This window comes from Cydia fagiglandana, chromosome 7 (assembly GCF_963556715.1).
Source record: "Cydia fagiglandana chromosome 7, ilCydFagi1.1, whole genome shotgun sequence".
Classification (NCBI taxonomy): domain Eukaryota; kingdom Metazoa; phylum Arthropoda; class Insecta; order Lepidoptera; family Tortricidae; genus Cydia; species Cydia fagiglandana.
Genome location: NC_085938.1, coordinates 4,635,697 through 4,651,830, shown reverse-complemented (window position 1 = coordinate 4,651,830; position 16,134 = coordinate 4,635,697). Strand labels below are relative to the sequence as shown.

The 16,134-nt window shown below is 36.9% G+C and overlaps 1 protein-coding gene across 2 annotated transcripts; it reads right to left on the bottom strand.

Annotated features, from left to right (window-relative positions):
* Nucleotides 1-468: 468 nt before the first annotated feature.
* LOC134665710 (lysosomal proton-coupled steroid conjugate and bile acid symporter SLC46A3-like) lies at nucleotides 469-16,010 on the bottom strand. Of its 2 annotated transcripts, none has more exons than XM_063522673.1 (7): nucleotides 15,003-16,010; nucleotides 10,143-10,302; nucleotides 9,510-9,611; nucleotides 7,234-7,371; nucleotides 5,313-5,396; nucleotides 1,375-1,531; nucleotides 469-686 (listed from the first exon to the last, which is right to left on the bottom strand). In XM_063522673.1, the coding sequence occupies exons 1-7, from the start codon at nucleotides 15,789-15,791 to the stop codon at nucleotides 563-565; spliced, it is 1,554 nt and encodes a 517-aa protein (XP_063378743.1). In that variant the 5' UTR covers nucleotides 15,792-16,010; the 3' UTR covers nucleotides 469-562. The 2 variants fall into 2 exon arrangements, with proteins under 2 accessions (XP_063378743.1, XP_063378744.1); XM_063522674.1 differs by lacking the exon at nucleotides 15,003-16,010 and adding an exon at nucleotides 10,757-11,773.
* Between the last annotated feature and the right edge of the window lie 124 nt (nucleotides 16,011-16,134).

Genomic DNA, 16,134 nt, shown 5'->3' with positions numbered 1-16,134 from the left:
TTATTTTGTATGAAAAATAGGGAGTCTAAATAGTTACTTCATAATTTTTAAAAGTTGTTGAACAAAAGTGTCACCGTTTGAGGAGTACAATCTATGTTTTAATTATTTGCTCATGTTACAGGCCACACCCGGTATTATGTACCTACTGTAAAACGTTTTACTATACATGTGCAAATAGGTAATTCGCAACAAGTGGCTATAACCAACTAAATCACCTCGTAGTGAATCTTGCCCCTACTTTCGTTTAAATTAACGTAAATTTCATTTCATTTATTCACTTCAATCAAAAATTATAATTATAAAAAGAATAAATAAATAAATAATATAATTATAATAAATATAATTGTTACATCTGAACTTATTAGTTTATTTACATAAAACCTATTATTGTCTTGTTGTTAGGTGTTTCCACTGGTTACATATCAGGGCAGGTTTTTCATCGCGCACAATAGCCAACTCATAAACAACTTTTTATTTTCATAAATATTTATTCGTATTAAAACTTATGTACTTTCATTCAAATATCAATCCAAAAATATTATTCTATACCTATGGCACTTAGCTAACTAGCTCCATTATTAACTTTATTTAAAGGGATTTCTACGGTACCATTAAGAGGCTCCGTAACCCCATTTTCTTCTTTCTTTATCCGACGCACTCCTTTTCTGTGTTCATATAATAGCCAGCTGAAAAAAATGAATATATTTTTTTGAAATATATAGGTATCAGTCAGTCAGTCAGTCAGGCGGATTTGCAGTCATTGCCGCCCATATAGAAGGTAGCATCCTATAGAAGTGGTATACGCGTGCCTCCGTGAGGGACAAAACATACGCAATGCGACAATATTAAAAACACGTTTTCAACATTCCTGACAACATATCAAAAACAATCTACGTAATTCGGTCGGGTTATTTGTTGCCCACCATAAACCATACTAAATTTATGGTGGGGAACAAAGAGTGAGACTGTGACAAAGACAAGCAATAATACGGCTTTCTCTGCTACTCCTACTGAAAGTTTCATAAGTTCATCTCGTTCGGTCGTTTGACCCCTCCCCCGTGTCATCTCTATATTATTGTACTTCTATGTTGCCGCCCTAGGCCCCAGGCCCTATAGGCGCCCCTTTTGCAGCACCCATCATATTGACTACATTTTAAGTTGTTTCTTGTTATCGTCAGCGAATTTTTTGTCACAATTTGCCGCCCCTAATTTTTTGACGCCCTAGGTTCGGACCCACTGGGCCTTAGGGCAAATCCGCCACTGGGTACAGTCGAGTTCATAAACATCTTTACAAGCCAGCATTCCAAAAATATATTTTCACGCCTCTAATAGGTCAATAAGGTCGTGTAAATATATTTTTGGAACGATACTTACGAGAAGACAGCGATCGCCGGTATGGACATGCAAGCACCCATGAGGAACACAGCGCCTGGCAGTACCTCCATGGTGCGGGTATACACGGTGGTGTATAGTGGCACATAGATCAAAGGCATCAGGTTCTCTGTCAGCCCAAATATGGAGTTCACTTTACCTGCAGAAAAAGATCGGCTGTTCAAAAACCTGGCTGATTTATCGTACACCTTTATAGGGTAAACCCTCCAGTGAATGAACACCCCCCAGTGAATGAACAAAATCACGTTTTTTGTCTAAAATAAGAAATATAGCAATTTCTTCCACTTGCCTTATTTTTTTTTCTTATTAACAACTCTATTTCCTATGCAATGACAACCCGTAATAAATTTATTTTCGACCAGTTAGGATGTGACTGGCGTTTGAAGTTTACGTGTTTCTGGATTTGAAGTTTTGTATGGAAATATTAGATCCCAGATAAGAACAGTGTACGTTTGGAGCAACATATGAAGTGCTTATTTAATCTTTACCAGTACAGAGTTTAGTTATTTGGTTAGATTAAGAGTTAAAACTTCTATTTATGAACACTTTGTCGGCGTATTATGCGATTAAGTCTTTATTTTTTATAGTTCCATTACTGGCTCATCAAATGTTCTGAAACTAGTAAATGAACAGTGTGTTCATTTATTGGTGTCGCTTTGATTTAATTTTTTTCCCAAATGTATATGTAAACGCAATCGCATTGAGCTTGTTTTTGTGATTCTGCATAGAAAACGATTCTGATTCATTTAGCCAGTATTGGAACAAACGAAATTTCTATAGTCCATTTACTAGTCCTGCTCAACTTATATGTATGCCGATGATACATGTCTATTGTATGCTGATAGGGATATTAAAACTGTGGTTAAAAACATACAGACAGATTTTACAAGCATAATAAAATGGTCGCACGACGAGGGTATAATCCTTAATATAGAAAAGACCAAATGTATGATAATTAAGTCACCATACCTACAGGAACCATGTGAAAATGTTTTTATATTGGGGCATACATATGACTGTCTACATAATAATAAAAACCAGGAAGACTGTAACTGTAGTAGTATACAAGTCGTAGATAGATATAAATATTTAGGCTTAACTATAGACACTAAATTTAATTGGGGTATCCATATAGAAATATTATGTAATAAACTCCGCTCAATTCTGGCAAAATTAATTAGCTTAAAAAACGTAGTAAGTAGAAAATTAATGCACATCCTGTATAACTCGCTAGCCGAGTCGGTAATTAGTTATGGGTTAATTGCATATGGACGTACGTTTAAGAGTTACCTTGATAAAATTTGTAATCTCCAGATAAGAATAGTAAAAAGTGTACTAGTAGATAAAAAAACTAAAAACGAATGCAATAATAATTACAAACGATTGTATAAGATACTAAAAATCTTACCAGTGCATGAGAAGGTTAGGCATTTAGTTTGTATGGATGATTATGGTCAAGACAAATTCAAAACGCGTAGACTACCGTTACGTAATCTCAGAGCAAACACGCAACAAACATACGTAGAACATAAAGCGAATAACTACTATGGCCAAAGAACGCGCAAACATATGATTCCTAAAATACTTAACCAATTAAGTCCAACAGTAGATAAGTGTAGCAGTAAGCAAATATTTAAGAAAAGGCTGCAAGCAAAACTTTTAGATTTGTATGATAATAGTCATCATTCTAGCCTTCAGTCGCCCACTGCTAAGCATAGGCCTCTCTTCGTGTACGCCACTTATCCCGGTCCTGGGCTAGTCTCACCCAAAAGTGCCCCGCAATTTTCCGAATGTCATCCACCCAACGAGCTAACGGACGCCAGGCGCTTCTTTCATCCGAAAGCGGCCACCAATCCGTCAACCTTTTGGTCCACCTGCCATCATTCTGCCTAGCAACATGTCCCGCCCAACTCCATTTAAGCTTGGAGATGACGTCACCCACGTCTCGCACCTTGGTGCGGCGTCGGATTTCGACATTCCTCACTCGGTCTTGCAGTTTAATGCCGAGCATGGTGCGCTCCATGGCTCTTTGTGCTACTGTGGTGATATTGTATGATATGATATTGGATGATAATAGTAGTGAGTAATAATAGTATATTGTTTGTATGGCATAACTCTAGTTAAGTAATGTATTAGGTATGTAAGTTAAGTGGGTAGAACACAAACGGATTGAGAGCGCTTTATCCGCCAACAAACTGTCCTCAGTTTGGCGGAATATAAATATGTCAATATCATGTAAATTTTTTTTGCGATAAATAAAAAAATAAAATAAAAAACTACATTTGTCATGCCTATGTATGAACAATACAAAATTTGGCTTGTTCATTTATTGGATTTCTACTAATTCTATGTATGAACAGTGTAACCACGAACAATGCAGTGACAAGTTTATTATTTTAAGCATTATTTGGTGAGCATGACTCCTTTTTATCAAAATATGCACGTTGGTTCTTGTTTTAATGGTTGATTTTATTTTTTCCTTTTAATATGTAACGGGTTTCTATGTTATTGGTGAATAACCATCATTTTATTACATTCTAATCGATTCGAAGTCAATATGGAAGGATAAAAAGATATAAAAGCTATCGCTTTACCTATTAAAATAGAGCCTGAAACGGTGTTTGTGATAAAAATGATTTTATTATGCTAGTTAAAAAGAGTTAAATAATGTTCATTCACTGGGTTTTTCGGTGTTCGTTCACTAGTTTTTATGTTCATTCATTAGGTTTTTGGATAGTTTTTGGTAAATTCTGGTATAACTCAAAAACTATGAAAGTAATTAAAAATCGCAGAAATTACTTTCTTATTTATTAAATGAGGACTGATTAGATTGCAATTAATTATTCCAATTATTAATGAATGCTGAGCAATGATTTTTCAAACTTGGATAATTGCTTAAGTGTTCATTCACTGGTGGTCTTACCCTATCCAAAGAAAACCTTAATAGTCATTTGTTTTATAACGGCAACGTTGTTGGCCCTGGCCCGGGCCGTTCTAGCGTGAGTCATCCTTAACTCCTCGTGCCTGTTGATACCCAAGCAATCGAAAGGGGGAATCTTGAGCGTTGTGAGGTTCAAGCGTTCAAGGCACGAGAAATCGAGGATTAACAAACTTTGCTACCGAGTGAAACACAATTACAGTTTGAACTTAATAATGACGTCTCGCAGCTTATTAGTGTGGCGTCGGATCTCTTTCCTTACTAAGTATTGTAGTTTATGTAGTTGAGATCTACACTTCAGAATAAGTAAAAATATTCGTTATAAAATGTCTAGAAGTGGAATAATTTCGACAGATTGACAGGTTATTAGCAACGCGATTAGAGCAAGACCAAGAAATGTCTGCACCGCTCGATAAAAAGTAGTTATTATAAATTAGTATGTGACAACACCGTTGACAATGGATTAAATGATCTTGATACTTGTGAGTATTTCCACTTTACATTGTTTGTACATTAAGCTTCATCCGTGCCAAATTATAAGCTAATAAAACCACGGACAGGATAGGTAAAAACAAAATTAAAAGCTAAGAAACCCATGCTACTAATTTTGAGGGTTCCGTACCCAAAGGGTAAAACGGGACCCTATTACTAAGACTCTGCTGTCCGCCCGTCCGTCCGTCCGTCCGTCCGTTCGTCTGTCACCAGGCTGTATCTCACGAACCGTGATAGCTAGACAGTTGAAATTTTCACATATGATGTATTTCTGTTGCCGCTATAACAACAAATACTAAAAACAGAATAAAATAAAGTTTTAAGTGGGGCTCCCATACAACAAACGTGATTTTTGACCGAAGTTAAGCAACGTCGGGCGGGGTCAGTACTTGGATGGGTGACCGTTTTTTTTGCCTTTTTTTGCATTATGGTACGGAACCCTACGTGCGCGAGTCCGACTCGCACTGGCCTGGTTTTAGTGATTACTCACCCAATTCGTCAGGAGCCACTAGTTTTGACATGATGGATCTCGTCGCTAGAAGAGACGTTCCATTCAATATTTCCACCAAAGGAGCTGTGAAATAAGATATTTTTTATTAAAAATTAGACACCTTTTTATGACTAGACGGCATCTTCGAAATCTTCTCTGCTAACTTCACATAACTTCTTTTTGTCTAATTTTGTTCTAAATTTTGTCTCCCTATGATAAAAATCCTGACTGAATTAATAGTAATCTATCTTCATTTTTTAATGGCGATTTTAATTATTAAAAGTCTAATAATTTTAATCAATGAAATTAATACTTGGTAGAAAACGGGACCTTTTTTTTGGATATTTGGCCATTTACTGTTATCCGAAGAGTGAAGTGCGGTGGGTCATTTCTACTCGTATGTATGCGTTCACATTCACACTCCTCCACGAAAATAAAGGTATAAGTAGGTAAGGAGACATTACACCACATTACATAAAATAATTATAAATAAATATAATGTGACTTGGCACGTGGAAAAAAGTAAATACAGATGGATCTGTGGTTGGTGAGATAGTGGAAGCACACAACTGAATTGAATAAGTACCTAATTCTTATGTAAATATCAGTGGTGGCGCATCAAAAATAAACGAAAGGAAATCGAAGATAATTTGGCCTTATTCTTGTTGAGATGTAATAAAAATAGGCAAGCTGGTGGGAGTCGAGTTATATAAACGACGACCGGTCTGGCCTAGTGGGTAGTGACCCTGCCTATGAAGCCGATGGTCCCGGGTTCGAATCCTGGTAAGGGCATTTATTTGTATTATGATACAGATATTTGTTCCTGAGTCATGGTTGTTTTCTATGTATTTAAGTATTTATATATTATATATATCGTTGTCTGAGTACCCACAACACAAGCCTTCTTGAGCTTACCGTGGGGCTTAGTCAATTTGTGTAAAAATGTTCTATAATATTTATAAACGATCAGCCACTGGTAAAAAAAATGTCTAGCAATACTTCTTCAATTTCATTTCTATATAACACTGCCTTTTCATACTTGCAAAACTAAAATGCAAACAAATTAAATATAGACATCTAGGAACAACAATCATAAGTATGGAGATTAAACGTATTTGTATAATTTTCTTGTTCATGCGTTTCCGCGTACAGTAAGTAATCGTAGTTTAGATACATTCCTACTAAGAAATTAAAGAGTTCAGTGGGTTTCTCAAGTGTTTAATCACCAGAACATCACAGAACACCATAATAAATAATTATCAATCGTTCCATTTGACAAACACTTTGAAGAGCCTGCTCTACCACGCTTAAACTTACATATACCGGGTGTGGCCTGTAGTATGAGCAAAAAATTAAACTGTAGGCTGTACTCCTCATACTGACCAACATTTGTTCAGCTACTTTTAAAAATAACTTGTGGTTTGATTTTTAATAAACTTTAAAGTTTATTCTAAGACGCAATGTATTGCAAATTTTGTTGTGTTTAAGGCGTGACAAGCAACGTCAATCACAATGATAATGGCGTGGCAACGGCGTCCATCGAAGATAATATTTATTTTATATGATAAATAGGGAATCAAAATACTTCATAATTTTTAAAACTTGTTAAACAAAAGTGTCACCGTTTGAGGAGTACAATCTATGTTTTAACTTTTTGCTCGTGTTACAGGCCACACCCGGTATAAGGGCTGATTAAGACGGCACGCGAACTCGCATACGATTTTAGTTACATTGCGGACTGTTGGTTACGTCCAATTCAACACCGATCAAAAACCGCAATGTAATGAAATTCGCATGCGAGTTCTCGCATCGTCTAAATGAGCCCTAAGTTTTCCTTTCCATTCCTGTTACGGCTGTTTTGCGTCATATCACAGAGGCCTTATGAATTAAAATATGATATAATGAAGAATAATTTACGAACCGATGTAGAATATCGTCGCCGTGGCCGCAAAACAGTAGATAAAGGAGCCAAAGACCTTGCTGGTCGTGGAAATTATGCCCAGCATAGAATCATGCCATTTCAATATCTTGCTGAATACGATGAGAGAAAACACCGTACCTGGAATAAATAATTGTTGGATTGCTGACACATGTTTATTAAACCCCCACCCTAATACTAGCATAAGTCACTAATCATCATCATATCAGCCCTTTATCGCCCACTGCTGAGCATAGGCCTCTCTTCTAGTACGCCACTTGTCCCGGTCCTGAGCTAATCTCATCCAGAAGTGACACGCAATTTTCCGGATGTCGTCCACCCAACGAGCCAACGGACGCCAGGCGCTTCTTTCATTTGAAAGCGGCCACCATTCTGTTAACATTTTAGTCCACCTGCCATCACTCTGCCTAGCAACATGTCCTGCCCAATTCCATTTTAGTTTGGTAATGACGAGCATAAGTCACTATGTTATGTTTTTAAATAAATTAAATATCATTTATTATCAGGCAACTAAGGCCCATAGATACATACCTTACAAACGAACATACGTATACAATAGTAAAAATCTTACAAGCTAAAAAATATTTTGGTGACACGGCAGCGGCGGTTTTCAGTTGTGTCGCATGTTTCTGTGTAGGATTTGGCAGATTCCCACGGAACCACCGAAACACACACCCTTCGGCCAGAAAAATTGTCAAAATTTTATATTTTGGCATACGCTTTTATCACTTTTCTTTACACAGGCAACATACTTTTCTTTATCGACACAATTCTAAAAATCCCGGTTGCGTTGTTTTTTCACAGAGTTCCTATACCCACTTCCTGTCTCCATCATCAGATTAGGTTGATGGTATCATAATATTACATTGTCACCCGACTTACATACTTATTTACTTTACTGGCAAAGGGACCCAAAAAGGATCTTGGCTTCTGACACAAGGGAGCGCCACTCTGCCCTATTCTGCGCCACATCGCGCCAGTTGGGTATTACGAGGGTGGACAGGTCTTTATCTGGGACGCTCAGACAGACGTTCTTTAACGTGCTAGATTTGACTACAGAACAGACGCACAGACAACGGGACAGATGAAACTTAATAAAAGTTTGTAATTAATGGAAAATTGCAAAGCAAAATCATTACAAAATAGAAATTAAAAGGCGTTACCTATTGAGTACTGATAACGTGATATCTATTAAAACGTGTGAATGATTATTATTCGTAGTAGATTATCATTTTGCAATGTTTGATGACTAGGAAAATTATCGGCTAAAGGAGTTTGGACTTCATACCTGTTTAATTATTATGCTTCTTCTAAAATAAATTATGCCTTTTTAGGGTTCCGTACCTCAAAAGGAAAAAAACGGAACCCTTATAGGATCACTCGTGCGTCTGTCTGTCTGTCTGTCTGTCTGTCTGTCCGTCTGTCACAGCCTATTTTCTCCGAAACTAATAGACCAATTAAGTTGAAATTTGGTACACATATGTAAGATTGTGACCCGAAGACGGACATGTAACGTAAACAAGTGAATTTTAAATATAGGGGCCACTTTTGGGGGGTAAATGTGAAAATTAAAAAATAAAGTTTTTTAAACTATATCGTGTTACATATCAAATGAAAGAGCTCATTATAAGAATATCAAATATATATTTTTTTATAATTTTTAAATAAACAGTTTAGAAGTAATTCAAGAAAATAGGCAAAAAATGACCATTCCCCCCCCTTTATCTCCGAAATTACAGGGTCTAAAATTAAAAAAAAGACATAAAATAGGTCGTTTACCCATAGATGACAGAAAAACCTATTAGAAATATGCAGTCAAGCGTGAGTCGGACTAATTACTTAGTTTTTGATCCGACCCCTACGGGTTTTTAAAGGCAAATTCACTCGTGTTTCACATATAAAAAATACATTGTTAAAAATTGAGTAATGTACGGAACCCTTGGAATGCGAGTCCGACTCGCACTTGGCCGGTTTTTATTTTATGTACCTACTTTTTAGCATGTACATTACCTATATACACGGCGGCGGCTAAAAAATAACTGCATTCCCGTTGACAGCGAGGTTAAGAATTTACCCACCCATAGAAAATGAACCAACCAAAATATATAAAAACAGCGAAATTTTTTTTTCGCGACTTCTGTGTTGGTTCCATAGTAAAAGTTGATCAGTATAATCCCAAACCTCTTTGGCAAGGGGAATGAAGTTATTTTTAGCCACCTGTATAGGACGAAGCTGTGTATGCAACAGTGAGTACTCACCAATGGTGTGAGTGACAAAGTTGTACGTCTGATAGATGCTGAACTGCAGCTCATCCCAACCGAACCGGTACCTCGTTGACATGTACATTACGGCTATTTCACCTGGAATTAACATAAGGGCCGTTTAAAATAAAATAGTACAACGAAAACAACATGTTTTTAAATGTGTATTGGTTTAGCATATTTGTATCCACGGTCACTAGAATGGGCCAATGAAAAAAGGAATCTCGCGTACATGGGTGTAGTTAAAGAAAGTACATTCGTTTAACTTTGAGATGTCAACAGGAAAGACACAAGACATATATGGAGCGTAAATGAACTGTAGGGCAGCACCAGCACCCCTGTTTATAGGCACGAAGTTTAATGTCATTTTTAACTTTTCCATTTAAAATATTCCACTATTAATAGATGGTCTACCCTGACTCTACCAATGGAAAACCCTACAAAATGCGCTATAAAGTGTGCGTGAAATGTAGGAAGCAGCACTTAATACTTAAAATGATCAGGTGGCAGGCCCACCAACGAAAGAATTGTTATCAGAGCCGGAACGGAGACGCTTCGGGCTTGCTTGGTCATTGAGCAATTTAACAGATTAAGGACAAAGTATTGATAATCAAACTATCCTAGACTCACCATACATAGGTCCAAACAGGATGCTCACAGTGCCCAGCAGGATGCAGATGCGCATGCGTCGATTGTTCGGTCCGTTCTTGAACACGACGCGCATCGTCTCCTTGATGTTCGTGAAGTCGAAGAAGAGGCGAAGGAAGTAGAAGAAACCTCGTCCATCGTGCTGTAAAAGTTTTAAGTTTTAGTTTTGATAATGAATAGATGCAGCTTTTGGTCTGTGATAAGGTAAAAGTTGCTGTACCTACATAATTTATAATGAGTACCGGTAACAGGAATAGTAGTAAAGGGTAAGAAATCTAAAAGTACTGATTCTGTTTAACAATTAATATTTTTTTTAAGATATGGGGAGTAGTTTCCAATTACACGTATTCATTAAATTCTTTTTTCTGTTACTGTGACATATTAGAATAATGTGTAAGTATTTAAATATTCTCATATAATACACATCCGGTGTGTAATAAGAATACTGTCTCTAAAATAATCTGGCAAAAACCTTGGCAAGGTATTATCATAGGCATTTAAAAAAATCTTATTAAAGTAATGCTTAGTAGTAAGTAACCTCTGTTCGTATCTACTAAAACGACTTTTTGGTATCTGTTATAAGCATCTTAATGTACCTTTTTCTGTTGCTCCGTTCGTTCTGGATCTTTAATTTTGTTAATAAAATAGATTGTATTCAAAATCTGCATGGTTAGTGAAGTGAAGTATACAGCATAATAACCGTATCTTTTTAAAATCACCCCAGACAGACTCAAGCCTATGGGTATTCCGACGAATGCGGAATATTGCACAAAACCCAAGCGATGCGTTCTGTTTTCTTCTGAGGTGATGTCTCCGATGAAACTGAACATTCCGAGAAAGAACGAAGCCCAGCCACCACCGAGACCAATTATAAGACAGTCCGCAAAGATTTGAACTTCTACAGGTAACGCGTAGAAGAATACGACATTCAGTATGGTGCTTACGGTTGCCATTATATCTGCAAACATGGGTACTCTCATCAAAATGACCCTTCTTCCCGTTTTGTCGCTCCATGCTCCAACAAATAGAAGAATCGTACACGGTAGTAAAGAGTATAGAATGTATTTCAACGCCAGCCTCTGGGCCACATACTGTTGTACTTGTTTCTCATACACGCGGCTGCTGTTCATGTCTTGGTTTCTGAGCGAAGTGCAAATTTCATCTCCAAGATTTAGATTAACACGACAAGCTTTTTCTAACTGGAGTGTTTGGTTGGTGATCATCGCAAGCACTGCAGCTGTGATATAAATTGTACCAGTTGGTTCAACTGTTATGTTTTTGAGTGTATTTTTGAAACCATTGTTTAATTTTTTTTCTCGAGCTTGTGCTTTAAAAGGTTCTATTTCAGTAGCAGTCGTTTCGGCCATCGCGACATTAAATGCAAAATTTTACTACTAATAAGTGTTCTAATATACGTTGCCTACATACTACTGACGGTTCGCTTTATTTGTATTGTAAATAATAGGTATATAATTATAAGAGATATAACACTCAATTTAATCAACGTATCTAGAGGTAGATCAGAATCATCATTATAGATAGGAACCGTAATCATTTCTATTCATTCATTTTGATGCTACTCGTGTAGATTGTAAGTACGTAGGTACAGTCAGCAGCAGAAGTTGCTAAGCGGGCGAGATGTTCAAAATGATCTTGACGCGACTTTATTGTTAAGAGAATAAGAGCGTGTCAAGGTAATTTTGAACACCTAGCCCGCTTAGCAACTTCTGCTGTTGACTGTACTATCTATTAATCTTTAAACCAGATAATTCGAATATTAACACACATTGTTCAATAACAAAATTATTTAGAAAGTACAATAAATAAAGTAGGAACTTGTAAAAAAATCATCTGATCACAATGTAATGAAGCCGTTTCAACATGCACGACAAAGTCAAAGTCAAAATAAAAACAATAAAAAACTTTTTACAAAAAAAAGAAAACCGACTTCAAAAAGGTTGAAATAAAATATTATCCTTTTTAAGTCTATGCGTTACCAACTGATATGTTTGAAGTCGGTGCCAAGCCAACTTTTGAAGCATACCATAATTTTGGTGCAATTCGATAAGGATGTACGTTGGATTGCCTTCACGATGATAATGAACGTACTTTCTGTAGGTACAGTCGACGTTAAAAGTATGTTTACACTTTTCGTCTTATTACAAAGGAGTAAGGTACAAAAGTGTAAACATATCTTTGACGTCGACTGTTCCTAAGAAGACACCTCAGAACACACGATCAAACCTTCTTGGCACAGTCCGTATCATATTTGTCGGCACGCAAGCGTGGGATTGGGACTGAAGTTATTTCCCGTCCCTTATTCAGAGGACTACATTTCAAAATATAAAACAATTCAAGGAATTTACTTTCTTGCCAAATTTCACCTAAAGCGGTTCCGTTGTTTAGCCATGAAAAGGCGACAAAGTGGCATACAGAATTACTTACACATTTATAATAGTTATTAGTACAGTTCTAATGGGATTTATAGTCATAAAGCTAATGATTATTTTTAACGGGTATTGTTACTACTTGGCTTGGCACCGACTTCAAACATATCAGTTGGTAACGCATAGACTTAAAAAGGATAATATTTTATTTCAACCTTTTTGAAGTCGGTTTTCTTTTTTTTGTAAAAAGTTTTTATTTTTCCATTTTTAGTTTTAACGCATTGTTAAGAGCGCGACGCATGAATGAAGAACAACATCATGATTAACACTAAATTCGTGTACCTACTTTAATAAATATGTAATCAGGAATTTTCTCGAGTCGCGGCGCGATTCTGGAAATGAATTAGAAATTAACTAGGTACGATATAGTAAAGATATGGTGTCGTCCCAGGGGTAAAGGTACCTTATGGCGGATGGCACTGGCGCTATTATTAACGCCGCTCCAATATTATTGCGGCGCTATGCGACGTATGCGCCGGCCACCATAAGGTACCTTTTTCCGTGGAACGTCACATATCTTCACTATTTCATATCTAGTGACTCTCTAATTCATTTCCCGAATCGCGGCGCCAGCCACAATAAGGTACCTTTTGCAGTGGAATGACACATATCTTTACTATTTCATATCTAGTGAGTGTCTAATTCATTTCTCGAATCGAGCCGTCCGTCTGGGAAATTATAATTCCTGTCACTACACTAAATCCATCCTCCGCCCCGCCACTGACCCAATCCCTCAACCCCCCGATCACTCTACCTCACAGCGCATCAACCCCTGATCCATGTACTTACCCCCCATGTAATCCCCGACCCCTTAACTCCTAACGCTAACCCCCGATCAGTAGCCTTACCAGCTTACCAAGAGTTTGACATTGATTTATTCGCTAGCGTGTGTTTAACTTACTTTCTTTGCATCTCGCTCATACTGGCATATTAGTGCGAGCGAGATGCATAACAAGTATGTTACGAAGACGTTAGTGTCGCTAATTTAGCGAATATGTCAATGTCAAACTCGTGGTAAGGCTACACTTGCACTACATCAAATTGGCGGTGTTAGGAAGCAAATGCTCGAGTTACTTTAGAAAACACCGAAATCACTTTAAACGTGCCTTTAAAAACTGAGGAGTTCCCTCAATTCCTCATGGATTCCATCATCAGACCAGAACCAAAAATAATACGAAAATACCTTGGAGGCAACTCCTTCCAAACAAAAAAAGATTTATTCAAATCGGATCACAGGTGCCGGAGTAATCGCTGAACATACTACATTTAAAAAATCATCATCATTATCAACAAAACAATCATCATCATCAGGTCTACTTCATCAAAGTGGTGGTTTTCGGGAGAAAATGCTCGAGTTGCTTAAGAAAACACCCAAATCACCATGCATGTGCCTTTAAAAATTGAGGAGTTCCCTCAATTCCTCATGGATCCCATCATCAGAACAGAACCAAATTAAAATGGGACCAACTCGGAGGTAGCTCCTTTCAAACAAAAAAATTAATATAATTAAATAATTACTTAATTACTCAAATCGGACTACGGATGTCGGAGTAATCGGTGAACGTACATTATAGAAAAAAAAAATAGCCACAACCGAATACAGAACCTCCTCCTTCTATGAAATGGAAGTCGGTTAAAAAGGAATTCTCGTAAATTCAAAAGCCGAGTAGGTTCTGGATTTAAGTCAGTTCACCGGTTCATGGGTTTTATAAATACGAGTCATTCTATCAAAATATGGCACCAGCAAAGATATTAGGTATAGGTATTAAGTAATATAGCTACCAACCTAATATAGGTAATAGGTACCCTAAATATGTCGGTTTGCGGTATGTTACACAACACTCCGAACAACGCCAGAGGCGTCACATGTAATGGAATTAAGTACATTATATTGTAATTAGTTATCATTGTTGAACAACAAGCGAGGAAAAGCATGTTAGGTATGCAAAATAAAGGTCACTATTAGATCGCAACTTTAGCAGTGATACTGCCGCAGCATTGCTGGTGCGACGTTGCTGCAGCTAGAAATAGGATATGTCACTATCTATTTAATTAAGAAATTTTATTGCCGTTCGAGAAATGCTGTCGCAATGTATTACTTGATAAATCTCTCCTAATATCGACAATGTTTTTTATTTCATTTAGACTTTTACCTATACTCCTTGTTTTCTGGTAGCTTATAAAGGGAGTTGATGTTTTCCCTATCATCATATTTGTTGAATCATAATAATTAAGTTTATTGTGGTCTCCTCGAGTTCTTATTCAGGTAATTATGACAACAACAACTGTTTATAACATTCCGAAGTAGTAATTATAATGCTATTTAATTTAATTTAAATATTTATCTTCGTGTAAATTTAGATTATTATACAGTATTTGTACATTATTCACTTACCTTTTTTTGTTCATCTGTTCGTTTTGGATCCTTGAGTTTGAAAGTAACATAGACCATATTGCAACTATGCATAATCAATGCAATGATATACACTGCATAGTAACCGAATCTCTTCAATACAACTCCGGATAATCCCAGGCCTATGGGCATGCCGATAAACGTGAAAAACTGCACAAATCCCAAGCGATGAGTTCTGTTCTCTACCGTAGTGATGTCTCCTATGTAACTAAATAGGCCTAGAAATAAGGTGGCCCAGCCTCCAGCCAAGCCTACTAAAATAACGTCCGAAAAAATTTGGACTTCCACAGGTAGTTCGTAGAAAAAGAAAACGTTTACGATATTACTTATGCAGTGTAAAACTTCTCCAATCATAGGAATTGCTATTATAATGATTCTTTTTCCAGTTTTGTCACTCCAAGCTCCGATGAACACAAGCGTAATACATGGTAACACAGACTGGAGAATACTCTTCCATGCCAGTCTCCGAGCTACGTATTGCTGTACTTGCTTCTCGTACATACTGTTGTTAGCCGAGTCTTGGTTTCTGAGTGAAGTACATATTTCATCTCCAAGTTTTAGGTTTACTCGACAGGTTTTCTCCAACTGAAGTGTTTGAGAGCTGGTCGCCACAAAGATACAGGCGCAAAGAAAGATGGCACCAGTAGGTTCAACCGTAATGTGTTTGAATACTTTGAAGAAATTATGGATACGTTTGTAACCACTATCGCGCGTTTTTACTTGCTTTCCAGTGTTTAAAGGTTCAGATTCCTGGGCACTGGGATCAGCCATGGTATTTTTGTTCTTATTTTTAATTGTCCGTCATTGATTATTGGTTAAACGATTTCATCGGTGTTTCGAACTACGCGTTCTATTTATCACTAAGTAGCATCGTATTTTGAATCATGCGCAGGAATTATCATGAGATTAAGTCTAATCGGTGACTATCTTTTCATTGACATGACCGTTGTTAAATGTACGTATCAGCAATAATAGACACGAGTATTAAACTGATGTCCTAGTTGTGACATTATGGCGCCTACTTAGATGGCGTAAATTATCGATTGTTTTTTTTTATGTAGGTAAAATATATCAATTACATACAAAACTTACCGAGGAGATTAAAATAATCGCT